A 27738-nucleotide genomic window follows, 5' to 3' on the forward strand; every position below is an offset into this window, starting at 1 on the left:
ATCTCTATTGCAAATATCTTTCAGAGCTTAAAAATACTTTTGTTACATATAACCTTTAGGAAAAGCGAGCAATGTTTATGCCCTACTAAGTCTTAAACCAGATTCAGAGGATCTGCAATTTCACATAGACTCTAAGAAGTAACACTTCCTGGAAATTCTAAATCAAAAGAAACATGTTCTTGAATTAATAAAAATGAAAAAAAACTAACTCATATTTTGTGGGCTTCAATGTAAAAAATACATGGTGTGCTATGATGAATAATGTCCTCCCAAAGACATACATGTTGTAATCCCTGGAATCAGTGAATGTGAAACTTTAGGTAACAAAGGCTAATTAAATTTTCAGATGGAATTAAGGTTGCTAACCAGATGATATTAAGATAGGCATAGTAGCCTGAATTATCCAGGTGAGTTCTATGTAATCAAAAGTGGAATTAAATGTGTAAGAGAAGGACAGATCAGGAAATCATGGTGATGCGAAGCTGGGCATTCTGACCTCTACAGGCTTTGAAAATGGAGAAAAGTGGGATACGAGTGGCTCAGGAAACTAGAAAGGGATTCTTCCCAAGAGCCTCCAGAAAGGAACAGTGCCCAACTGACACCTTGCCTTTAGAGCCCAGCAAGACCCATTTTGGATTTCTGATGGTCAGAATTATAATATAGATTTTGTTAAACTAGTCAATAATACAGATTTTGTTAAACCACTAGTCTATGGTGATTTGTTACAGCAGTGACAGGAAATTGACAGGAAATTAATACACATAAGCATGCCACATATTTTTTCAGAATATCTGAATGTTCTTCAATGCAAGACAGTCTTTTTGGAAATTGCTCAGAAAAATAGTGATAAGTCAATTTGATTCCAGGTTGTTGTCATTAGCACGTAGCTCACATAACAAATTCACCATCTATCTAAGTGTCAAGGACTTTTCTAAATGTTTTAATATGCCAATTCATTTAATTTTCACAATAACTGTATGGTATAGATTCCATTATCCTCCCCATTTCATAGATAAGCAAACTGAGGAACAGAGAGTTTAGATAATTGGTTGTACTAGTAAGTGGTAATGAAAAGATCTAGGCTTCTTGGCTCTAGAGGCCATGTTCTTAACAATCAAGCATCCTGCCTTTCAAAGAAGATTAAAAAAAAAAATCTTGTGATATGACTGATATTGTAAACAAGGTAAATGGCAGGGAATTTAGCCTCATGAAAGTAGAAGAGCTTCCTTGTCTTATTCTTTCACTTTATTGATGAGGAATATCAGGAAACAGGTAAGTGAAAGGATTTGTCTAAGCTCATGAATACTGTTCATGGGGTTCTGGAGGCAAGAATAATGAAGTGGTTTGCCATTCCCTTCTCCAGTGGACCACATTCTGTCAGACGTCTCCACCATGACCTGCCTGTCTTGGGTGGTCCCACACAGCATGGCTTAGTTTCACTGAGTTAGACAAGGCTGTGGTCCATCTGATCAGATTGGCTAGTTGTCTGTAATTGTGGTTTCAGTCTGTCGGCCCTCTGATGTCCTTTCTCAGTGCCTACCACCTTACTTGGGTTTCTCTTACCTTAGACATGGGGTATCTCTTCACGGATGCTCCAGCAAAGCACAGCCACTGCTCCTTACATTGGACATGGGTTATCTCCTCTCGGCTGCCGCTCCTGACCTTGGACGTGGGGTAGATCCTCTCTGCCGCTCCTGCGCCATACAGCCACTGTTCCTACACCGGCTTATGTGAAAAGTACATCATGAGAAATGCTGGGCTGGAAGAAGCACAAGCTGGAATCAAGATTTCTGGGAAAATACAAATAACCTCAGATATGCAGATGACACCACCCTTATGGCAGAAAGTGAAGAAGAACTAAAGAGCCTCTTGATGAAAGTGAAAGAGAAGAGTGAAAAAGTTGGCTTAAAGCTCAACATTCAGAAAACTAAGATCATGGCATCTGCTCCCATCACTTCATGGCAAATAGATGGGGGAATTGTGGAAACAGTGGCTGACTTTATGTTTTGGGGCTCCAAAATCACTGCAGATGGTGACTGCAGCCATGAAATTAAAAGACACTGGCTCCTTGGAAGAAAAGCTATGATCAACCCAAACAGCATATTAAAAAGCAGAGACATTACTTTGTCAACAAAGGTCCATCTAATAAAGGCTATGGTTTTTCCAGTGGTCATGTATGGATATGAGAGTTGGACTGTGAAGAAAGCTGAGTGCTGAAGAATTGATGCTTTTGAACTGTGGTGTTGGAGAAGACTCTTGAGAGTCCCTTGGACTTCAAGGAGATCCAACCAGTCCATCCTAAAGGAGATCAGTCCTGGGTGTTTATTGGAAGGACTGATATTGAAGCTGAAACTCCAATACTTTGGCCACCTGATGCGGAGAGCTGACTCATTTGAAAAGACCCTGATACTGGGAAAGATTGAAGGCAGGAGGAGAAGGGGACAATAGAGGATGAGATCATTGGATGGCATCACTGACTCAATGGACATGAGTTTGGGAGTTGGTGATTGGCAGGGAGGCCTGGCATACTGTGGTTCATGGGGTCCCAAAGAGTTGAACATGACTGAGCGACTGAACTGAACTGAAGCTCATGCAGCATATCTTTGATATCTGTCATAATCCTTCTGAGAATTTCCCCCATTGCTGATGGGGAAGATAGAGAAAAAAAAAAAAAAATACTGAGAATACTGAGAGAGGCAGTGTAACACCTACAGAATCTGTTTTCAGGTTCTGAATCTACTACTTAATTAGACATTGGCTTAGACTTGAGTGCAGCAGCAGCAGCAGTGCTTTCTTTCAGAGAAGGCAATGGCACCCCACTCCAGTACTCTTGCCTGGAAAATCCCATGGGTGGAGGAGCCTGGTGGGTTGCAGTCCATGAGGTCACTAAGAGTTGGCCACAACTGAGCGACTTCACTTAGACTTGAGTAGGTGTCATAATTCACAAGATTTTGAAGGAGGAAGTATTGTATTAAGGGCCCATAATTAAGGAGAGTATTAATAATTTGTCCACCATCAAAAGTTAAACTTAGTCTAGTTTATAGTTGAAATAAATGGCCAGGTAAAAGTACATATATTTCTCTGCACTTATTTTTCAGTTAAAAATAAAAAAAGTTGAGACAAATAGACACCTAGACTGGAAATTAAGTTTCAAGATTTATTATAGTGATTCCCCTTATCTGTACTCACTACTGACAGTAGGCTGTGAATATGTTCTTGAATGTTGCACTGAGTAACACTTCACTCATTATGCATATAAAAGACTGCACTATTTACCCTGGGGTTTTATAAAATGAAAAACCTAATGAAACTTGACTCTTGTGGTTTGAATTCTTTGCAGGCACCTATAGTAAAAACATAGCCTTATATCGTGCAAAGGAGCATCATTTATTCATATATATTATATAAGAAGTGATTGCTTTGAATAGAGAATATGTTAAAAGGACTATGATTAATTTATCAGACTTGATGGAGTATATGAATAGTTACTGTAAGTCTAGGGGAAAAAAAAAAAAAAACGTAGCCTAAGTCGAATGCAAATATTAGGCGGAGGAAGAAAATAAGGATGTTATTACACTTAATGAAGTTTAAATTTAACAGGACTTTACCTAAACAGTACACTTTAAGACACTCTCAAACTCTCAAATTGCAGTTTAACAATTAGTTGTTTGATGTGTGTGGAAATGTCTTTATAGTGGGAATTGAATGACTGGCATATCTTAGTTGAGAATGTAAATAGCATGTGTAAGAGTTCATAATGAATGATACATGCTCTGAAAATGATACAAAATGCTGTTGACTTTTCAAGTATTGTGATCTGATACAATATCCTTGAAATTGACATTAAATATTATATTTAAACTTACAGAATTCACTGCACCAGGATGTCATGGAAGTGATCAAATGCCATGGTAGATTAGGGGAATGAATGAATTGTATAAGCTTGTGGAAAAAAGTTAAACAGGAGCAAATGAATCAAATATTTAGGTATAGTATATATACATAAATATTTTAATCTGATTAAGTGGTGCCTAGTTTATATGGTAATGAATATTATATTTTCTATACTATTTAGTAATTTTGAATTAGTAAAGATGAATTAATAAATTCAAATTTTGACAATCAATTAATTCTGTTTAGTCATTTTTTTCTGAAAACTGAAATTACCTGTTTTCCTGATATTTCATAAAATCATTATAATCATTTTGAGAATGATAGTTGGTGTGAATTATTTGGTTTATATTTTATTTTAGTTACTGTATTACACTTTAATCCATCTGATGGTCAAGCACTTAGAGAGTGTAAAAAGAGGAATAAGAAGGTTTATTAAGTTCTTACTATATAGTCAGCAAAAACAAGACCAGGAGCTGACTGTGGCTCAGACCATGAACTCCTTATTGCAAATTCAGACCTAAATTGAAGAAAGTAGGGAAAACCACTAGACCATTCAGGTATGACCTAAATAAAAGCCCTTATGATTATACAGTGGGAGTGAGAAATAGATTTAAGGGACTAGATCTGATAGATAGAGTGCCTGATGAACTATGGAATGAGGTTTGTGACATTGTACTTGAGACAGGGGTCAAGACAATTCCCATAGAAAAGATGCAAAAAAGCAAAATGGCTGTCTGGGGAGGCCTTACAAATAGCTGTGAAAAGAAGAGAAGTGAAAAGCAAAGGAGAAAAGGAAAGATATAAACATCTGAATGCAGAGTTCCAAAGAATAGCAAGAAGAGATAAGAAAGCCTTCTTCAGCGATCAATGCAAAGAAATAGAGGAAAACAACAGAATGGGAAAGACTAGGGATCTCTTCAAGAAAATCAGAGATACCAAAGGAACATTTCATGCAAAGATGAGTTCGATAAAGGACAGAAATGGTATGGACCTAACAGAAGCAGAAGATATTAAGAAGAGATGGCAAGAATATACAGAAGAACTGTACAAAAAAGATCTTCACGACCCAGATAATCACGATGGTGTGATCACAGACCTAGAGCCAGACATCCTGGAATGTGAAGTCAAGTGGGCCTTAGAAAGCATCACTACGAACAAAGCTAGTGGCAGTGATGGAATTCCAGTTGAGCTATTCCAAATCCTGAAAGATGATGCTGTGAAAGTGCTGCACTCAGTATGCCAGGAAATTTGGAAAACACAGCAATGGCCACAGGACTGGAAAAGGTCAGTTTTCATTCCAATCCCAAAGAAAGGCAATGCCAAAGAATGCTCAAACTACCACACCATTGCACTCATCTCACACGCTAGTAAAGTAATACCCAAAATTCTCCAAGCCAGGCTTCAGCAATATGTGAACTGTGAACTTCCAGATGTTCAAGCTGGTTTTCGAAAAGGCAGAGGAACCAGAGATCAAATTGCCAACATCCGCTGGATCATAGAAAAAGCAAGAGAGTTCCAGAAAAAAACATCTATTTCTGCTTTATTGACTATGCCAAAGCCTTTGACTGTGTGGATCACAATAAACTGTGGAAAATTCTTCAAGAGGTGGGAATACCAGACCACCTGATCTGCCTCTTGAGAAACCTATATGCAGGTCAGGAAGCAACAATTAGAACTGGGGATGGAACAACAGACTGGTTCCAAATAGGAAAAGGAGTTCATCAAGGCTGTATATTGTCACCCTGCTTATTTAACTTACATGCAGAGTACATCATGAGAAATCCCGGACTGGAAAAAACACAAGCTGGAATCAAGATTGCCGGGAGAAATATCAATAACCTCAGATATGCAGATGACACCACCCTTATGGCAGAAAGTGAAGAGGAACTAAAAAGCCTCTTGATGAAAGTGAAAGAGGAGAGTAAAAAATTTGGCTTAAAGCTCAACATTCAGAAAACGAAGATCATGGCATCTGGTCCCAGCACTTCATGGGGAATAGATGGGGAAACAGTGTCAGACTTTATTTTTCTGGGCTCCAAAATCACTACAGATGGTGCCTGCAGCCATGAAATTAAAAGCTGCTTACTCCTTGGAAGGAAAGTTATGACCACCTTGGATAGCATATTCAAAAGCAGAGACATTACATTGCCAACAAAGGTTCGTCTAGTCAATGCTATTGTTTTTCCTGTGGTCATGTATGGATGTGAGAGTTGAACTGTGAAGAAAGCTGAGCACCGAAGAATTGATGCTTTTGAACTGTGGTGTTGGAGAAGACTCTTGAGAGTCCCTTGGACTGCAAGGAGATCCAACCAGTCCATTCTGAAGGAGATCAGCCCTGGGATTTCTTTTGAAGAAATGATGCTAAAGCTGAAACTCCAGTACTTTGGCCACCTCATGTGAAGAGATGACTCATTGGAAAAGACTCTGATGCTGGGAGAGATTGGGGGCAGGAGGAGAAGGGGACGACAGAGGATGAGATGGCTGGATGGCATCACTGACTCAATGGATGTGAGTCCGAATGAACTCCGGGAGTTGGTGATGGACAGGGAGGCCTGATGTGCTGTGATTCATGGGGTCACAAAGAGTCGGACATGACTGAGTGACTGATCTGATCTGATCTGATATACCAATACTAATCTAAGCACTTGAATGTGTGCAACATATGAGCCCTATGAAATATATTTCTGTAATTTCTATTTTTTAGGTTAAAAAAAAAAAAAAAAAAAACACCTGAAGCCCAGAAACACTAAGTAAATTGCTCAAGATCACCAACCTAAGAAGTAATGGAGCTGGCATTCAAGCCCAAGAAGTCTGACTGGAGAAAATCCAGTTTTAACTCTCTTTGTTGATTGTTGTTGTTGTTCAGTTGTTAAGTCCTGTCCAACTCTTTGCAACCCCACGGACTGCAGCACACCAGGCTTCCCTGTTACCCACTATCTCCTGGAGTTTGCTCAGATTCATGTTATTTGAATCAGTGATTTCATCCAACTATCTCATCCTCTGTCGCCCCCTTTTCCTCCTGCCTTCAGTCTTTCTCAGCATCAGGATCTTTTCCAACGTTTCAACTTCAGCATCAGTCCTTCCAATGAATATTCGGGGTTGATTTCCTTTAGAATTGACTCATCTGACCTCCTTACAGTCCAGGGGACTCTCAAGAGTCTTTTCCAGCTCCACAATTCAAAAGCATCATACTTCAGTGTTCAGTCTTATTTAAGGTCCAACTCTCACATCGGTAAATGACCACTGGAAAAACCATAGCTTTAACTATATGGATCTTTGTCTGCAAAGTGAAGTATTTACTTTTTAACATACTGTATAGGTTTGTCATAGCTTTCCTTCCAAGGAGCAAACATCTTTTTATTTCATGGCTGCAGTTACTATCTGCAGTAATTTTGGAGCCTAAGAAAATAAAATCTGGCACTATTTCCTCTTTTCCCCAATATATTTGTCACGAAGTGATGGAACAGGATGCCATGATCTTAGATCTTATTTTTTTTTTAATGTTCAGTTTCAAGTGAGATTTTTCACTCTCTTTCACCCTCATGAAAAGTCTCTTTAGTTCTCCTTCACTTTCTGCTATTAGAGTGCTATTATTTGCATATCTGAGGTTGTTTAGATTTAGCTTAACTGTCTTGATCCCAGCTTGTGATTCATCCAGCCTGGCATTTCACATGATGCATGTATATAAGTTAAATAAGCAGGGTGGCAATATACAGTCTTGTCTTATTCTTTTCCCAGTTTGAATCAGTTAGTTTTTCCATGTTCATTTTTACCTGTTGCTTCTTGACCTGCACACAGGTTTCTCAGGAGACAGGTAAGATAGTCTGGTAATCGTATCTCTTGAATAATTTTCCACAGTTGTTTTGTGATTCACACAGTCAAAGGCTTTAGCCTAGTCAATGAAGCAAAAGTAGACGTTTTTCTGTAACTCCCTTGCTTTCTCAATGATTCAATGAATGTTGTCAATTTGATCTCTGGTTCCTCTGCCTTTTTTAAATCCAGCTTGTACACCTGGAGTTTTCAGCAGTTCATGTACTGCTGATGCCTAGCTTAAAGGATTTTGAACATTACCTTGATAGCGTATGAAATTTGTGCAATTGTGTGGTAGTTTGAACATTCTTTGGCATCATCATTCTTTGAGATTAAAATAAAAACCAAACTTTTCCAGTCCTGTGGCCACTGCTAGGTTTTCCAAATTTGCTGGCATATTAAGTGCAGCGCTTGAACAGCATCATGTTTTAGGATTGTAAATCACTCAACTGCAGTTTTGTCATGACCACTAGCTTTGTTTGTAGTAATGCTTCTAAAGGCTCATTTGACCTCACACTCCAGGGTTTCAGCTCTAGGTGAGTGACCACACCATCATGGTTATCTGGGTCATTTAGATCTTTTTTTGCATAGTTCTGCTGTGTATTTTTGCCACCTTTTCTTCTATTAGGTCCTTACAGTTTCTATCCTTTATCATGTCCATTCTTGCATGAAATGTTCACTTGATATCTCCTATTTTCTTGAAGAAATATCTAGTCTTTCCTATTTTATTTTTTTCCTGTATTTATTTGCATGATTCCTTTAAGAAGTTCTTCTTATCTCTCCTTGCTATTCTCTGGAACTCTGCACTCAGTTGGGTATATGTTTCCTTTTCTATCTTTCATTTTGCTTCTCTTCTTTCCTCAGCCATTTGTAAAGCCTCCTCAGACAACCATTTGGCCTTCTTGCATTTCTTTTTCTTTGTGATGGTTTTGGTCACTGTCTCCTGTACAATCTTATAAACCTCTGTCCACAGCTCTTAAGGAACTCTGTCAATCATATCTAACCCCTTGGATCTATGTGTCACCTCCACTGTATAATCAAAAGAGATTTGTTTTAGGTCATACCTGAATGGCCTAGTTATTTCCTCTCCTTTTTTCAATTTAAGCCTAAATTTTTCAATAAGGAGCTCATGATCTGAGACACAATCAGCTCCAGGTCTTGTTTATGCTAACTTTATAGAGTTTCTCCATTTCAGCTGCAAAGAAATAATCAATCTGAATTCGATATTGACCATCTGGTGATGTCCATGTGTAAAGTCATCTCTTGGATATTTGGAAAAGAGTATTTTTTATGACCAGTGTTGTTTTTTGACAAAACTCTGTTAGCTTTTCCCCTGCTTTTTTTTGTACTCCAAGGACAAACTTGCCTGTTATTCCTGGTATCTCTTAACTTCCTATTTTTGCATCCCAATCCTTTATGATGAAAAGCATATATATATATTATATATATATATATGTATGTGTGTGTGTGTGTGTGTGTGTGTGTTATTTCTAGAAGGTCTTGTAAGATTTCATAGACCTGGTCAGCTTCACTTTCTTCAGCATCAGTGGTTGGGGCATAGACTTGGATTACTTTGATATTGAATGGTTTGCATGGAAATGAAGCAAGATCATTCTGTCATTTTTGAGGTTGCAACCAAGTACTGTATTTCATACTCATTTTTGACTATGAGGGCTACTCCGATTTTTCTAAGGGATTCTTGCCCACAGTAATAGATATAATGGTCATCTGATTTAAATTCATCCATTCCCATCCATTTTGGTTCACTGATTCCTAAAATGTTGATATTCACTCTTGCCATCTCCTGTTTGACCACTTTCAATTTACCTTGATTCATGGACTTAACATTCCAAGTTCCTATGCAATATTATTCTTTACAGCATTGGGCTTTACTTTCATCACCAGACACATCCACAACTGAGTGTCATTCTGCTTTAGCCCAGCCACTTCATTTTTTCTGCATCAATTAGTATTTGCCCTCAATTTTTTCATAGTTGCATATTGAACACCTTCCAATCTGGGAGGCTTATCTTCCTGTGTCACATATTTTTGCCTTTTGATTATGTCCATGAGGTTCTCCAGGCAAGAATCAAGGAATGGACTGCCATTTCCTCCTCCAGTGGACCACATTTTGTCAGAACTCTTCAATATGACCCATCATCTTGGGCGGCCCTGCTCAGCATGGCTCATACCTTCATAACTGCAAGGCCCTTTGCCACAACAACACTGTGATCCACGAAGGGGATCTTTATTGATTATCTTGGTTCAATTGGTCCCCAAAGCACATAACATTCTTACCTGTACACTTGTAAGGGTTCAGGCTTGCTCTTAAAACTAGAAATCTGGAACACTTAATGAAATTAAACTTTATAGTAGAGAAAGTGAAAAGGAAGTGAAATAGAAATTAGCACATTTAATAATTTCAGTCATTTAAACAGATTCCAGGAGTCTATATGGAAAGATACATGATAAAGATTTAGTTGACTCTGTAAATTTTGATTCCCAGAAAGTTTGTTAGTTTTACCACTGCTGTTCCTCCATTAGTGTTATGCAAATTCATGATATGTTGGTGATTAGATGTTCTTCAGACACTTGGCAAGTTACAAAAAATTTCCATTGAGGAAAACAGTGGATGATCTATTTAAAAAGATGTTAGAAATGACAGAAAGCAAGTTGCAATTCATGAAATAGTAGGAAAACTGGTTAATATTAATACATATAAATAATATCTCAGAATAAATTCAGGAATTAGAAAGAAAATAGGAGGAAATAGACCCAATAAGAGGAGTTTTTAAGGCAAAACACTCATAAAGATGTTATATCAGTCCAAAGTCTATAGATAGCTCTGAAACATAGGATATTTAGTGCGCTAAAGTGATAGGAAAAACTTGTTAGAGATGGGTAGAAACTATTTTAAATATAAAAAAAATGACCAAATTTAGAAGCTTATCTGATAGTAGTGGTGACTGTGTATGTGAGGGAGAGAGAGAGAGAGAGAGAGAGAGAGAAGATTAGTAAGAGAATAAAAAGAATTTTTCCTAAGGAACTGTGGGAAAATACAGTCATGTAGTTCTATAACAATAACATATTAAACAATGCACAAGGGGAAATATTTGGGAAAAAGAGTACGGGCTAAAAAGGAGACTATTCAGAGAGACATTTTTTATTTCTTGATCAGAAGAGAAGGAAACTTTGGGGTACAACTTGAAAGTGAAAAGTGGAATGATTAGCCTTTAGATACCAGATACAACAGAGCTGGTGTCCTTGTCACAACCTCCAGCCCATTTAGAGCTTAGTTTTTCACAAAATTCCCAACACAGTGAGAAGTATTCATTTTGACTTGGAACTTGGTTTGATGCCATGACTTGGCCCTTGATGCTGGCACTACAAGGCATGGTGGGTAAGCTCTGAAAATGGCCTAATGTCTTCCCAGAGTCAGTCAGTATAGTGTAAATATAACTGTGATTATGGTGTTCAGACACAAAATCTAAGCATAAAATTTACATGCACATGGACAAATTCTGTGTGGCCATTCTATGGTTAGTCTTAAGTAGACTTAGGTCTCTAAATATATAATATTTGAAAGTTGAAGAAATTCTAGAAGAAATATTCAGAAACAGTATTCTGGAAAAAGAACTTAGTCTTTCGGGTTCATTATAGGCAATATTTTCACTTCTCTTTCCCTTTCCCACAAAGGTGTGTGTGTGTGTGTGATCATTAATTTTAAATTAACTGTCAGCATAAATTTGCAGGAAAGAAAACCTTTTGGAAACTTTTTCAATTTGTTCCAATTAACTTTTTTTTTAGTTTTTTAAATTTTTTAAAATTTATATTTATTTATTTTAGAGGCTAATTACTTTACAATATTGTATCGGTTTTGCCATACATCAACATGAATCCGCCATGGGTGTACACGTGTTCCCAAACCTGAACCCACCTCCCACCTCCCTCGCCATACCATCCCGCTGGGTCAACCCAGTGCACCAGCCCCAAGCCGATTATACAGAGTGAAGTAAGCCAGAAAGAAAAACAGCAGTACAGTATACTAATGAATATATATGGAATTTACAAAGATGGTAATGATAACCCTGTATACGAGACAGCAAAAAAGACACAGATGCATACAACAGTCTTTTGGACTCTGTGGGAGAGGGAGGAGGGAATGATTTGGGAGAATGGCATTGAAACATGTATAATATCATATAAGAAATGAATCGCCAGTCCAGGTTCAATGCAGGATACAGGAAGCTTGGGGCTGGTGCACTGGGATGACTCAATTAACTTTTTTTTTAAGGTTTTTTTTTTTATATATAATAATAAGATGCAGTAAAATTATGTGCATGTTGGGCTGCCAGAAAAAAATTATGAAAGGCAAAATTAATTATTTTGAAACGGCCTACTAATGTACTAGGAGTAATTAGTATTAACCTATGAGTGGAGTTTACACAGACAGATTTTATTTCATTAGAAGGCATGGTTTTCTAATAAAATGGAATGAACTATCTAATGAGGTGGTGAGATTCTCAATACCGGAATTTAAACAGCAAAGGATAGATGGCCACTTACAGAGGATTCTGTTGAAGAAGTTCATAATAGTTTGTACTGCATTAATTTTAAGGCTAATCCTAACTGTGTTTTTAAAATTTTATGATTTATTTAATAATTCCTAACTGCAAAAGAAAAAAAAGCATTTTAGATATGCATAAACCAGCCTTTTGTCAAGGATTGGGTTCAGCAAATGATGTCTAAAATAATATTTTTCCATGTTTGATGAATGCAATTGAATCCTAGAAAGAAGTCTAATTTTAAAATAAATAAATTTAAATTAAAAAAAAGAAAATTCAAAAAAAATTATCCACTCAAAAATACTCTTTTAATGTTTTATGGTCTGTTCCTGACCAAAGTTGAGCCAAACAAAAATTGTGGGTTTGAAACATTATATATGATTATGTGTGGGTGTAAAAAAAAAGAAATGACAAAACGTGGCATGCAGTTTTGTGATTTTTGGATGGGAAAATGGGGGGAAAGAAAAGGAGTGAAGAAGGGTAGGAGGGGAGACAGAGAGAGAGGTTAAAGTGAGAAAGGGAGTGTGAAATAGGGACAGAGAACAGTAAAGATGAAGGGGAGAAATATGGAGAAATATGGGAAGAGGGCAAAGAGGAGTAAGAGAAGTACAGTTAAAAAGAAAGAGTGACAATTAAAAAAATACAAGATCCTACTGTCTAGCACAGGAAATTATATTTAATATCCTGTGATAAACCATAATGGATAAGAACATGAAAAAGAATATATATATGTATATTCTTTTATATATATATGTGTGTATATTCTTATATATATGTGTGTGTGTGTGTGTGTGTGTATACATATATAAATACATATATATATATATAAAACTGAATCACTTTGGTATACACCAGAAACTAACAAAATATTGTAAATGAACTATATTTCAGTGAAAAGCAAATTAAAAAAGGGTGACAGTTGGAGAAATAAGGCAGAGAGAATCTATAGTAAGAGGGAAAAGAGATGAAGAACATGGGGGTGGAGAAGAGAGAAGCACAAATATGGATAAGTGTGTAGAAGGGGGAAACAGAAACAAGATAGTGATAATTTCTAGAGTTACTCTGTACTGAAACATACTGATCATTAAATAGTATCTATTTGATAATGTAAAACATACTACAATCATTTTATTAAAGTAATGATTTAATTAAAATTAGGATTTCAAATAGGTGGTATAGACTGGTTGTACTGCCTTTCTCTCCACAACTCTTACAGGAGTATAGGGCTCCTGGAATTACACAACTGTTTTTAACCTTGATTCCTTTATCTTTGGGTGGAAAATCCTCTTTTAGTGATCATTATTGAAATGATGCATTTTCTGTAGATATCATAAAAAATTATCATTAAAAACATTATTTAATTGCTGACTTACTAAACATCACTGTTTTGGTTATAAGTGGGTCCTTGATTCACTTAGTTTGAAAATCACCTCTAACTGGTAAAAGAAGACTTATGCCTTGCAAACTAGTTGCTACTTATTAATCCCTGACTGAAGCCAGTTGAAAGACTGAAGTAATTTACAAGCCAAGCTGTATTCAGAAAGTTCTGACACACCAGAGTAAATTATTTCCTTGGGAGAGAGAATGGGCTACTCATTGACCATTTCTTTTTAAAGAAAAGAGTGAGCTGCCCTATGTAAAAATATTGGAGGATATTTACATGTATAATAAGGCTTCCCTGGTGGCTCAGGTGGTAAAGAATCTGCCTGCAATGCAGGAAAACTGGGGTTTGATACCTAGGGTGGAGAGATTCCCTGGAGAAGGGAATCTTCTTGCCTGAAGATTTCTTCTTCTTGCCCCTCCAGAATTCTTGCCTGCTGAATTCCATGGACAGAGGAGCCTGGTGACCTACAGTCCATGGGATCACAAAGAGTCGGACACAACTGAATGACTAACATTTTCACACTTTCATTTTTTCATATGTATGATATTACTTCAGTCAGTGGATTTTTATTACAAGAGAGGCAGTTCAAATGCCTACAATACATTATTTCAACCTTCAAACACAATTTAGCACGGTTCTCTGTGCAAATATTTGAAGGTAATTCCACCCTTGATTATTTTAAAGCAAATGTCTCTAGGAAAAAAGAATCCAGCCTATATAGGAAAGACAACATTAATGTGAGCTAGTAATTTTGATATATTTAGATGCATTTTTTATTAAAATATACTTTAGTTTCCTAGTTTGTTGATAAAATCAATGCATATTTATGAACTCGCTTAGGTAGTAAGCACTTATTTCTAAATTTGTCAGTAAATAAGAATTGCTGAATGGGATAGTTGGTGTGAATAAGTGAATGTTTTAGGTGTCAGACAAGCCTAAGCAAATTTCTTGAAATCAGTGTTAAATTCTCCCCTTAAAAAATTTCTAGTGAGAAAGTGGTAACAACCATAATATGTGAGCAATAAACACAAATCACATGAAAAAATCAGATTTCTGAGTATAAACATTTTTAATGGTCCTTTTGTTAAGGATGCTTTTGAGAAAGAGTGATAGCAGTGTTGTGGTTAAGGATATGTCTCCACCCCCCCCCAAAAAAAATTCTCAGTCTGTTAATTATGACAGCAACAGGCCTAAAATCCCAGGCACACTATTATTTTCTTGAGATAGCTAAATATTTCACCTCAGCTATTTAACTTTTATTTTCTTTTAAGGTGGGCTTTTCTTCATCTTACACTTTGCTGTTCCCTTTGTTAGTTGTCCTTGACCATTGGAATGTTACTGTAGAGCTCCACAGTCCAAGTGATAAGAATCATTGATTAATGGCATTCAAATTTTACCAGCACCAGGGGAATACTTAGTTCCTCCAGGCTTGAGTTAGACTAGAATCCATAATTGAAGATGTCTGTCAATTGCTATTGTGCCTCTAGTTTTAACTTTTTAAACAGATAATCTGCTCTTTCTGAGAGTGTGGCTTTATTTTTCCTGAGATTTAGAGGTCACCCTTTGTTTCTTGTTCAAATTGGAAATTCTTGGAACAATACTCCTCTATTAGCTAGATTATTTCTGACGGATATAAGGTTCATACACATTAGTACTAGGACATGGTCTATGAGTCTCTCTGGGATATGCTAAAATAGGCTGGGGAGATCCGATCCAGTTCTTCAGAACGTTTTAGAAACAGTTTATGTTAGACTTTAGGTCAATATATGATCTTAAAATCTCACTTTGGGGTACACTAATTAAATTAATCTTATACACAAAGTCCTAGTAACTTTGTTCTGTCCATCAAATTGTTGGTGTTCACATGCCTGATATGTCACAAATCCAAATGAGGCCATCTTCATTTTTTTTTTTTTTTCAATAGAGGATTTTTGTTCTGGTTGTTCTTTACTGAATTAAAGGATATTTCAGTTTTGCTTTTTCCCACCTGAGAGTCCTAGACAAACAAAAGAAGATAGACTGGAATCCTACTGTATATCTGTTAGTATAATTAAATTGAAATAACACTGTGTCTAAAACAAATCATATTAAAGTGGAAAATGAACAGAGAGTTATTGGGCTGTTGGGAGAACAGTTAATTTTATAAGATGCAACTCAAAAAGTAAAAAAGCAATGAAATTCAACAGACACAGCTTAATGAAGACAAGAAATTTTAAAGAGAAACAAGTATATTTCAATGTAGGCTAATTCAGGTAGAAAATATCTCAGCAAGTTGTGTTATCGCAATTATTTATCAAGTCTAGGAAATACAAATTTTAAAAGAGCCATTGTATAAAAAGATAGACTATGCAAATATGAAAAATATTGGAATGTATTTTCAATTTATCATGGCTATAGATATCATGCTACTAGAGAAGATCTAGTACTAACAGTTTTAAGGGTTATTAGGTGAAGAATTTGATTTAGGTCACACTTGAATGGTCTAGTGGTTTTCCCTACTTTCTTCATTTTAAGTCTGAATTTGGCAATAGAGTTCATGCTCTGAGCCACAGTCAGCTCCCAGTCATGTTTTTGCTGACTATATAGAGCTTCTCCATCTTTGGCTGCAAAGAATGTAATCAATCTGATTTCGGTGTTGACCATCTGGTGATGCCCATGTGTAGAGTCTTCTCTTGTGTTGTTGGAAGAGGGTGTTTGCTACGCAAAATGGCTGTCTGGTGAGGCCTTCAAATAGCTTGAAAAGAAGAGAAAGGAAAAGCAAAGGAGAAAAGGAAAGATATTCCCATTTGGTTGCAGAGTTCCAAAGAATAGCAAGGAGAGATAAGAAAGCCTTCCTCAGAAATCAATACAGAAAAATAGAGGAAAACAATGGAATGGGAAAGACTAGAGATCTCTTCAAGAAAATAAGAGATACCAAAGAAACAGTTCATGCAAAGATGGGTTCAATAAAGGACAGAAATGGTATGGACCTAACAGAAGCAGAAGATATTAAGAAGAGATGACAAGAATACACAGAAGAACTGTACAAAAAAGATCTTCATGACCCAGATAATCACGGTGGTGTGATCACTGACCTAGAGCCAGACATCCTGGAATGTGAAGTCAAGTGCACCTTAGAAAGCATCACTACGAACAAAACTAGTGGAGGTTATGGAATTCCAGTTGAGCTATTTCAAATCCTGAAAGATGATGCTGTGAAGGTGCTGCACTCCATATGCCAACAAATTTGGAAAGCTCAGCAGTGGCCACAGGACTGGAAAAGGTCAGTTTTCATTCCAATCCCAAAGAAAGGCAATGCCAAAGAGTGCTCAAACTACCGCACAATTGCATTCATCTCACATGCCAAGAAAGTAATGCTCAAAATTATCCAAGCCAGGCTTCAGCAATACGTGAACCGTGAACTTCCAGATGATCAATCTGGTTTTAGGAAAGGCAGAGGAACCAGAGATCAAATTGTCAACATTCCCTGGATCATGGAAAAAGAAAGAGAGTTCCAGAAAAAAACACCTATTTCTGCTTTATGGACTATGCCAAAGCCTTTGACTGTGTGGATCACAAAAAACTGTGGAATATTCTGAAAGAGATGGGAATACCAGACCACCAGACCTGCCTCTTGAGAAACCTATATGCAGTTCAGGAAGCAACAGGATGGTATGGGGAAGGATGTGGGACGGGGGTTCAGGATGGGGAACACGTGTACACCCGTCGCCAATTCATGTTGATGTATGGCAAAACCAATACAATACTGTAATTAGCCTCCAATTAAAATAAATAAATTTATGTTAAAAAAGGAAGCAACAGTTAGAACTGAACATGGAACAACAGACTGGTTCCAAATAAGAAAAGGAGTACGTCAAGGCTGTATATGGTCACCCTGCTTATTTAACTTATATGCAGAGTACATTGTGAGAAATGCTATGCTGGAAGAAGCACAAGCTGGAATCAAGATTACCGGAAGAAATATCAATAACTTCAGATATGCAGATGACACCACCCTTATGGCAGAAAGTGAAGAGGAACTAAAAAGCCTCTTGGTGAAAGTGAAAGATGACAGTGAAAAAGTTGGCTTAAAGCTCAGCATTCAGAAGACTAAGATCATGGCTCTGGTCCCATCACTTCATGGGAAATAGATGGGGAAACAGTGGAAACAGTGTCAGACTTGTTTTGGGGGGGCTCCAAAATCACTGCAAATGGTGACTGCAGCCACGAAATTACTCCTTGGAAGTAAAATTATGACCAACCTAGATAGCATATTAAAAAGTAGAGACATTACTTTGCCAACAAAGGTCTGTCTAGTCAAGGCTATGGTTTTTCCAGTGGTCGTGTATGGATGTGAAAGTTGGACTGTGAAGATAGCTGAGCACCGAAGAATTGATGCTTTTGAAATGTGGTGCTGGAGAAGACTCTTGGGAGTCCCTTAGACTGCAAGGAGATCCAACCAGTCCATTCTAAAGACCTGTCCTGGGTGTTCATTGGAAGGACTGATGCTGAGGCTAAAACTCCAATAATTTGGCCATCTCATGCAAAGAGTTGACTCATTGGAAAAGACCCTGATGCTGGGAGGGATTGGAGGCAGGAGCATAAGGACACGACAGAGGATGACATGGCTGGATGGCATCACCAACTCGATGAACATGAGTTTGTGTGGACTCCGGGAGTTTGTGATGGACAGGGAGGCCTGGCGTGCTGTGATTCATGGGGTCGCAAAGAGTCGGACATGACTGAGCGACTGAACTGAACTGAACTGAGCTGAAGGAAAGTTCCTAAAAGGATAATGAAAGGAGTACCATGACATAAGTGACAGATAAAAGAAAATATTTCAGTTTTCACAGATAGCTATTTTCTAATCTTTACACTGAAATTTCCCCACTCTGTTGTCACTTATTCTAAAGATATTTTCTGAAAGCATCATTCATTCCTAAATTTATATTCTATTTTATATTATCAGTGTTTCAGTATTTTAATGATAGAGAATTAAACCTTTAGAGTGACCTAGTGTCTTTCCTTGTGGCTCAGCAGGTAAAGAATTTTCCTGCATTGTGGGTGACCTGGGTTCGATCTTTGGGTTGGGAAGATCCCCTGGAGAAGTGAATGGCAACCCACTCCAGCATTCTTGCCTGGAGAATCCCACTGACCGAGGAGCCTGGTGGGCTGCAATCCATGGGATCACAAAGAGTTAGACACAACTGAGCGACTGACACACATACACACACACACACACACACACACACACACAGTGACCTAGTCCTGAAAATATCTACCAAACTCTATCACTTTTTTGTTTGTTACTGCTCCTTTTGGGGATAAACATGAATTTCTTTGTTCTATCCAGGAGCTTTATGTTTTTCAATCAAGTTATATAAGATACAGGAGTGGGTGTGTTGTTTCAGTTGATTGGGATCTACTGGAGTAGTATTTCTCCTCAGTACTCTGCAATCAATGGGGTTTAAAAAAATTGGAAAAATTTGAAGATAAATAGTATTTGGTAGTCTTTCCAAGATGAAAATTAGATTTTCCTGAAAAATGTGAACTTTCTTCACACTTACTTGGTTCATACCCATATAGGAACATATTTGATCTCTTATCTCAAACTCCTACAAATTACAACTGTATTTTCATTCCTGACTTGTTTATCATTTTGAAATTAAAACTCCCTTTGAAATATATAGCCTGCCCCTTAGAAAGTATAATTTTAATAATATTGGAAATGATTCTTTGCTTATGATTTTTGCCATTTGCTATTAACTTGGAGGTAAGATTTTAAGTTATTTGCTTTGTTTTGGTCTTTGAGAATCTTGAAATGAAAGATTTATGATTGATTTATTATTTAAGTTCAGATTTAGTTGAAGTTTTTGTATTATCATAGCATTAAGCCTTGAATGAGTAAAGTTCATTGCTTGTCTGTATCAAAGTGTTGTTAAGAAAATGATAATTGAATGGATTTAATATTTTATCTCTTTTCTAGAAGTTCAGTGAGGATCCTTACTACTTTCTCACTGCTAGTATTAACTATTATTTCAATAAGCTTAAATATGTTATGGGCTTTCCAGGTGGCTCTGGATGGTAAAGAACCATTCTGCCAATGCAGGAGATATAAGAAATGCGTGTTGGATGCCTGAGACAGGAAGATCCCCTATAGGAGGGCATGACAGCCCACTCCAGTATTCTTGCCTGAAGAATCCCACAGACAGAGGAGTCTGGCAGGTTACAGTCCATAGGGTCGCACAGAGTTAGACATAACTAAAGCAACTTAGCATGCATGTATGCAAATATGTTATATGTTATTTTAATTATTTAGATAATGACCTAAATACTTTAATTCAAAGTCACAACTGGCAAAAGAATAATTTTTGTTAAATAATAGCTTTTAAGAGACTATATTGAAATGCTATATAACTGATTATATAAATGCCACCTAATATCATCCATATTCCTAAAACTATATATCGATTTTATAAAAGAGGATGGGTTTAAACTCACTGACTTTTTTTCACTCAATTATCCATATACAGAATAAGAAGGAAAACAAAAGAATAGGCATCTTCTGTATGTCTATAACTCAGTTTACATGACTATTTTTCCTTTTAAACAATAATATGCACAAATAGTGTGCTATTATATTTTTAGAAGCATAGTGCAATTAAAAGTTTTTTTTCATATTTAATATATGAAATTCTTTGCTTTCCTCTTAACTACTGTCTGTCCAGTTGTTTTCTGCAATTTGTAAAATGAACATGCCTGGTGATTTAAGTCAGAATAATGTTTCAGTGCATCATACATAGGAAAAAATATTAAAAGTCCAAAATTTATGCATCATGAAGGAAGTGAGATATCATTTAGTTCAAATGAATGCAATAACATTTAGGAGATTTGGATATTGTCTGCTTGTAAAATTACTGCTATCAGTTTTTCCATTTTATTTTATCCACATTTTCATGTATCTAAAAAATAATATGAGGAAATATATTTGATAATCCTGTGTTACTTTCAATAATCTTCTGATTTAAGATTTTGACTCTGATATACATAGCTTTTACTATAAGTGTAGAATAGTGACTACATTTATCAGTTATTCTCATTAGTTTAATGCATTACAATGTTACTCTTTGCCTTCAGTGCCTGTACATAATTTTCCTTCATCCATAGTGCAACTTTAATGTATGATATAATTTAAGCCATTTTTCTTTTCTTCATCAATTTAAAAAATTAAGCTCAATTTCCTCATGCAAATAAGACCTTTATATCTCATGTAATTGAATTAAATTTATTATATATGTCTACTTGTCTAGTTAGGCCAATAAAGCCACCATTAATTTTAAATTGGCCATTAAATGTTATGCAATTCTTCCCATATTGAGAAAATTAACAATAGGACATGACATAATGAAACTGTGTCAATCCCTTCAAAAATGCATTAGCTTCAATTATGTATCTGTCTTCATGTCAAATTTTCAAAAGAATAATACTATGCATAAATAAATATTGCCATGAATCAAAATTGCTACAAGTTCCCTTTAATAGCCAAAGGTCGGAGAAGTCAAACCAGCCTGAAATTTATGAATTGAAACCTCTTTTCATAAAGTACATCCTCAGAAGCAAGCTTGTGGCTTTTAAAACTACATAAAAACTCTGCCTCAGCCCAAGATGGAGTAAATGAGATCAACTTTACCATACCACCTGAAACAACGCAAAGAAAGAGAGAAATAATGTATAAAACAAAACTGTGAATTTGAGGCAGTGAAGGATAGTGATCCCTTAGAAACAGGAAAGAATGAGGTAAACTCTAAGATTACCACAGTGTACAATCTTGAGGGAGTTTCCAGGGCAAAACACAGTGAGAGATAATCTAGATGGAGCCTGAAAACTCCCTGAGTTGAGGAGACAAAGATGGGAATCCAAAGAGACCAAGATGGCTAGAGTTTCCAGGACACAGTGTTGAATAGAAGAGAGCTACACAGAAAGAGAGCCCTGGTGATGAGTAGAGGATCTCCTTCATGTATTCTTCAGCTTATTCATCAGTGTATGTGCGAGGAAACCATCTGAGGCCAGTGAAAAGCTATCTGGTAGTACTAGGAAATGTTGTCAGTTGCTTACATAAAGCTGGGAATAGTACTTGTTCCCACTAGTAAGACTGAAATAATTCACACTTCTGGGGCATTGAGTAAAATACACAGGAAGATCTTGCTTAGCAGTGGGGACTATAGCCCTAGATGGAGTATTATTTTGGATTTGTCTAACAAATAACAAAAGGAAGATTTGAAAGGATCAAACTATTTCTAAATAAGTTAAATGAATCTCAGATAAAATGGGAATATCCAACAGCCAAAAAAGTGAATGTAAAATGGATGGCATCCAAATAAAGATGGCCAGGTATACATAAAAGCAGGAAAACATAAACTATAATGAGGAGAATAATGAATTAATAGAAACTGACCCAGAACTGAAACAGATGTGAGAATTAGCATAAAATGACATTTAAAAATGTATTAGAATCATATTCTGTATGTTCAAAATTTAAGTTTAGATATGAAAGATATTAGTGCCCAACTCTTTTCAGCCCCATGGACTGTAGCCCACCAGGCTCCTCTGTCCAAGGGATTCTCCAGGTAAGAATACTGGAGTGCCATTCCCTTCCCCAGAGCATCTTCCCAACCCAGGGATTGAACCTAGGTCTCCTGCATTGCAGGCAGATTCTTTACTGTCTGAGCCACCAGGAAAGCCCCATGAAAGATATTAAAGAGGCTCAAATCAAACTTCTAGAGATGAAAGCTACAATCTTTGTGATGGAAAAATTCACAGAATGGGATAAACATCTGATTAGATGTGGAAGAATAAAAGATCTGTTAATATGAAGAAATCACGCTACAAACTATTGAAAATAAAATATGAAAAAAGGAGGATTGTTAAAGTGCTAAAAGAAAAAAATATATATATAGCCATTGAAGATATCTTTTAAAACTGAAGGCAAAAATAAAGATATCCTTGACACACAAAAGCTGAAAGAATTTATTACCAGAAGACAAACATTACAAGAAATGTAAAAGGAAGTTCTTCAAGCAAAAAAAGATAAAACATAAGATAAAAATGTGGGTATATATGAAGGAATGTACAGCACTAGAAATAACAACAGGTTAACTATATAAGATATTTCCATATTATTTCCTCTCTTTTAATGTAACTTGACTACACAAAATCAAAGAATATATTGTGGAGTTAATAGCACATACAAGTAAAAAGTAAAGTATATTTCAATAATGGCTAATGGGAGAGGAAAAATGGAAGTATACAATAGTAAATATTTTATATTACATGAGAATTACTATAATACCAATTGAAGAAATTTATGAAAAGTTAAAAGACATACAGAATAATACTAAAGCAATTCTAATTCTAAAGCAAACCCCCCTCCTCCAGGGGATCTTCCAGGCCCAGGGATCAATCCTGTGTCTCTTACATCTCCTGCATTGACAGAAGAGGTCTTTACTGCTAGCACCATCTGGGAAGCCCAAAACTGAATCATAAAGGTTCAATTTAAAAAAGAAGGCAGTGAAGGGAAAACTTGAACAAAGAACAAACAGAAAACAAATAACAAAATTATTAACAGTCATAAATATATCAATAATCAAATTAAATGGAATAGGTATAAATAATTAAAATGAAGAAACTGTCAGGTTTGATTTAAAAAAACAAGACTACTATATGCTACTAATAAAAAATACATTTTAAATATAAAGATACAAATAGTTAAAATGATAGAAAATTATATACTATGCAAAAAATAGCCAAAAATTTAGAATGGTTATATTGACACCACCAGATCTCCCCTGGTGGTTCAATTGGTAAAGAATCTGCCTGCAATGTGGGAGACCTGGGTTCAGTCCCTGAATTGGGAAGATCCCTTGGAGAAGGGAATGGCTACCCACTCCAGAATTTTGGCCTGGAGAATCCCATGGGCTGTATAGTCCAGGAGGTTGCAAAGAGTCGGACATGACTGAGCGAGTTTCATTTTCATATTTATACCAGAAGAACAGATATAAAAGTGAAGAATACTAACAGGTATTTGTTGTTGTTGTTCAGTTGCTAAGTCATGTCTGACTCTTTGACTACAGCACACCAGGCTTCCCTGTACTTCACTATCTCAAAGAAAGATATTTCATAACAATAAAGACATCAGTTCATCCAAAAGACATAGTAATTCTATATGTTTATGCATCCAATAATATAACTAAAAATACATGAAGCATAGAACTGCCAAAAAAGACAAATCAACAATTCTAATAAGAGATTTCAATAGTCTTCTCTCATTATTTGATACAACAAATATAATGAGAATCAAAAAGGATGCAGTATATATGAACATCGTTATCAAACAACTTGACCTTAAGACATTTATTCAGCATTCCACTCAACAGAATATATTCTTTTCAAGCACTGCCAGAGAATTTACTAAGACTCTGCACTATAACACTTTTCTTTTTTTCCAATAATTTTCAAGAATTCAAGGCATCCAAAATATGTTCAGTGACCACAAAAGTATACATCGATAATTGAAAGACATCTAGAAAATGTATCCAAATAATTGAGAAAACTAAATAACATACATAAATAAATCATGTTTCCAATAAGAAATGTTTTGAACTGAATAAAACTGAAAACATCAATTTATCAGAATTTGTGGGATGCTGCTAAACAAGGAAATAGGAGAACATTTATAATGTCTTTATTAGTAAAGAAGCAAAGTGTAAAATCAGAGACTTCAATCTCCACTCTAAGAAACTGGAACAACAATGACAACAACAACAACAAACAAACAAATTAAACTCAAAGTAATCAGAGAAAAATATAATAAATACCAAAGTCGGAACCAATGAAATTAGAAATAAAACAAAACAAAGAACAGAAAACCAATCAAACCAAAAGTTAATTTTAAATTTTTACTGAAGGATAGATAAGGTGAAAAGTTCTCTATCTATTAAAGATAAATAATTATGGTTTCAAGCCTTCACACACAGGAAACAAGATGAGATTTCTTCACTTGTGATTTCTACCAAGTGTTTTAGGAAGACATAATGCTAATTGCACAAAAAATATTCCAGAAGACTGAAGAGGAGAGAGTATTTCCCACTTCATTGTATCAAGCCAAGACCATCCTATATCAAATTAAATAAAAGCAACAAAAGAAAACTCAAGACCTTAGGGAATATAGGCACACAATTATAAACAAAATTATATCAAATGATATCAAACTCAATGTAACATACATCATGATCAAGTGGGATTTATCCCAGAATAGAAGACAGATTTAACTCTTAAAAATTAATCAATGCATTTTACCATATTAAAAACTCAAGAAGGAAAATAAAACATGGTCATCATAATGGTTGTTGAAAAGATATTTAACAAAATTTATCATCTGATCCTCATAAAAATTCTAAGCAAGATAGGAATAGAAAGGAACTTTTACAACCTGATACAGAGCATCTATGAAAAACTTAAAGCTAACGTCACCATAATGGTAAAAAAACTTAATGCTTTAATCCTGCTGCTGCTGCTACTGCTAAGTCGCTTCAGTCATGTCCGACTGTGCGACTCCATAGATGGCAGGCCACCAGGCTCCCCCGTCCCTGGGATTCTCCAGGCAAGAACACTGGACTGGGTTGCCATTTCCTTCTCCAATTCATTAAAGTGAAAAGTGAAAGTGAAGTCCCTCAGTCGTGTCTGACTATTAGCGAACCCATGGACCGCAGCCTACCAGGCTCTGACGTCCATGGAATTTTTCCAGGCAAGAGTACTGGAGTGGGGTGCCATTGCCTTCTCCGCTTTAACCCTGAATATATATTAAAAAAAAAAAAGCCAAAGATATCTCAGTAGTAATTTAAACATGATTCTAGTGGTTCTAGCCAGTGCATTTAGGCAATAGAAAGTAATAAAAGTTATTCAGATTGGATTTCTTTACACTGATGGAGGGATAAATTAAGAATTTGGGATTAACAGATACAAAAACTACTATATATATAAAATAGATAAACAGCAAGGTCTTACTGTAATGCATAGGGAACTATATTCAATATCCTGTAATAACCTATAATGGAAAATGAAATATGTATATTTTTCACTCTGCTGCACACCAGAAACTAATATAGAATCATAAATCAATTATACTTCAATAAAAATTAATAAAAATAAAACAATGCTATTTACTATAGAATAAAAATACTAAGTAGGGATAAAATTGACAGAAACATGCAAGATATTACCAACAGAATTCAAAGAAGATTTATATTAATAAATAGCAATATACTTTGTTCATGGGTAAAAACTGTTGCTATTATGATATTAATTCTCTTACAAGTTTATCTATAGATTTACACAACCCCTTTCAAAATTGCAGATTTTTTTTTGAAATTGAGCTGATTCTAAAACTGTTTTGAAAATGAACCAGAACTACAACATTCCAAACAACTTTGAAAAAGAAGAACACAATTTGACAACTAACAATTCAAATTTCAAGACTTGTAAAGTTATAGTTAAGAAATGCAGGTAGTATTGATAGAAGAGGAGGCACATAGATCAGTGGAATAGAAAAGAGATTCCATAGACAAATCTACCTGTTTATGAACAACTGAATTTTGACAAAAGTGTAAAGGTAATGTAAAGGAGTAAGCATAGTATTTTCACTAAATTATGCTGAAAAATTAGATATCGAGGTGCAAAATATGAATGTTAATTCATAACTTTAATATATACAAAAACTAATACAAATATGTCATAAACTTACTACTATGAAAATTTTAGAGGAAAAAATAAAATATTTATGAATTTGCATCAGGTAGTGTTATTAAACATGACATCAAAAATCATGATCTTCAAAAGAACAAATTGATCAATTTAACTTCAAAATTTTAAATTTCTTCAAGGGACACTTATGAGGATGAAAAGGCAAGCCAATGATTAAGAAATAAATTTACAAATCATATATCTGATAAAGGTTGTAGATTCAGAATTTATAGAATGCTCAAAACTCAAAAATAATAATGCAATTAAAATATAGGCAAAAAATTTGAACAAATAATGCACCAAAAATGGTATGCAGATGGCAAAAAAAGACATGAGAAGATGCTTAGTATCATTAGTCATTGCTGCTGCTGCTGCTGCTGCTAAGTTGCTTCAGTCGTGTCTGACTCTGTGCTACCCCATAGACAGCAGCCCACCAGGCTTCCCCATCCCTGGGATTCTCCAGGTAAAAACACTGGACTGGGTTGCCATTTCCTTCTCCAATGCATGAAAGTAAAAAGTGAAAGTGAAGTCGCTCAGTCGTGTCCTACTCTTAGCTACCCCATGGACTGCAGCTTGCCAGCCTCCTCCGTCCATGGATTTTCCAGGAAAGAGTACTGGAGTGGGGTGCCATTGCCTTCTCTGTCATTAGTCATTAAAGCAAAAGTGAAGTCTCTCAGTTGTGTCCAACTCTTTGCAACCCCATGGACTGTAGCCTACCAGGCTCCTCCGTCCATGGGATTTTCCAGGCAAGAGTACTGGAGTGGGTTGCCATTTTCTTCTCCAGGGGATCTTCCTGACCCAGGGATCAAACCTGGGTCCTCCCCCATTGTACACAGATGCTTTTACCATCTGAGTCACCAGGGTAGTCAGTTGCACACCAGTTAAAACTGCTAAAATGTGAAAAATAGACCATAGTGTCCAATTATTGACCAAGTGTTGATGAGTGTTTAGAGGAACTGGAAATCTAACTGCTAGTCTAAATGTAAATGGTGCAACCACTTAGGTAAAAAGTTTGGAAGTTTATTAAAATGATAAGTGCACACCTGTCATGTATTCTAGGCATTCCACTCATGATTACCCCCAAATAAATGAAACTTTAGGTTTCTATAAATATTTGTATAGGAATGTTTCTAGCTACTTTATTGTTTCGAATCAAAAATGGTAAACAATTCAAAAACATCTATCAATAATTGAATGGATAAGCACACATTGATATATCAATACAATAGAATACTACTTGGCAGTAAAAAAATAAATTAATGAACATGTACAATATGGAAGAATCACAATTATGCTGAGTGAAAGAGT

General features: G+C 35.9%; 1 protein-coding gene across 4 annotated transcripts in view; it reads left to right on the forward strand.

Annotated features, from left to right (window-relative positions):
• LOC538674 (protocadherin-11 X-linked) overlaps positions 1 to 27738 on the forward strand; it is an 801970-nt gene that overhangs the window by 166464 nt on the left and 607768 nt on the right. Inside the window, exon 4 of one of the 4 annotated variants that reach the window (XM_059883738.1) lies at positions 1569 to 26851. The exons of the other annotated variants lie outside the window; for them this stretch is intronic. Within the exon in view, the coding sequence (XP_059739721.1) occupies positions 1569 to 1661 (93 nt within the window). The 3' untranslated portion in view covers positions 1662 to 26851. Of the gene's footprint in view, positions 1 to 1568; positions 26852 to 27738 lie in introns of those variants that run through there. 4 annotated transcript variants of the gene reach the window in all.

The sequence above is a fragment of the Bos taurus genome, chromosome X (assembly GCF_002263795.3).
Source record: "Bos taurus isolate L1 Dominette 01449 registration number 42190680 breed Hereford chromosome X, ARS-UCD2.0, whole genome shotgun sequence".
NCBI lineage: Eukaryota > Metazoa > Chordata > Mammalia > Artiodactyla > Bovidae > Bos > Bos taurus.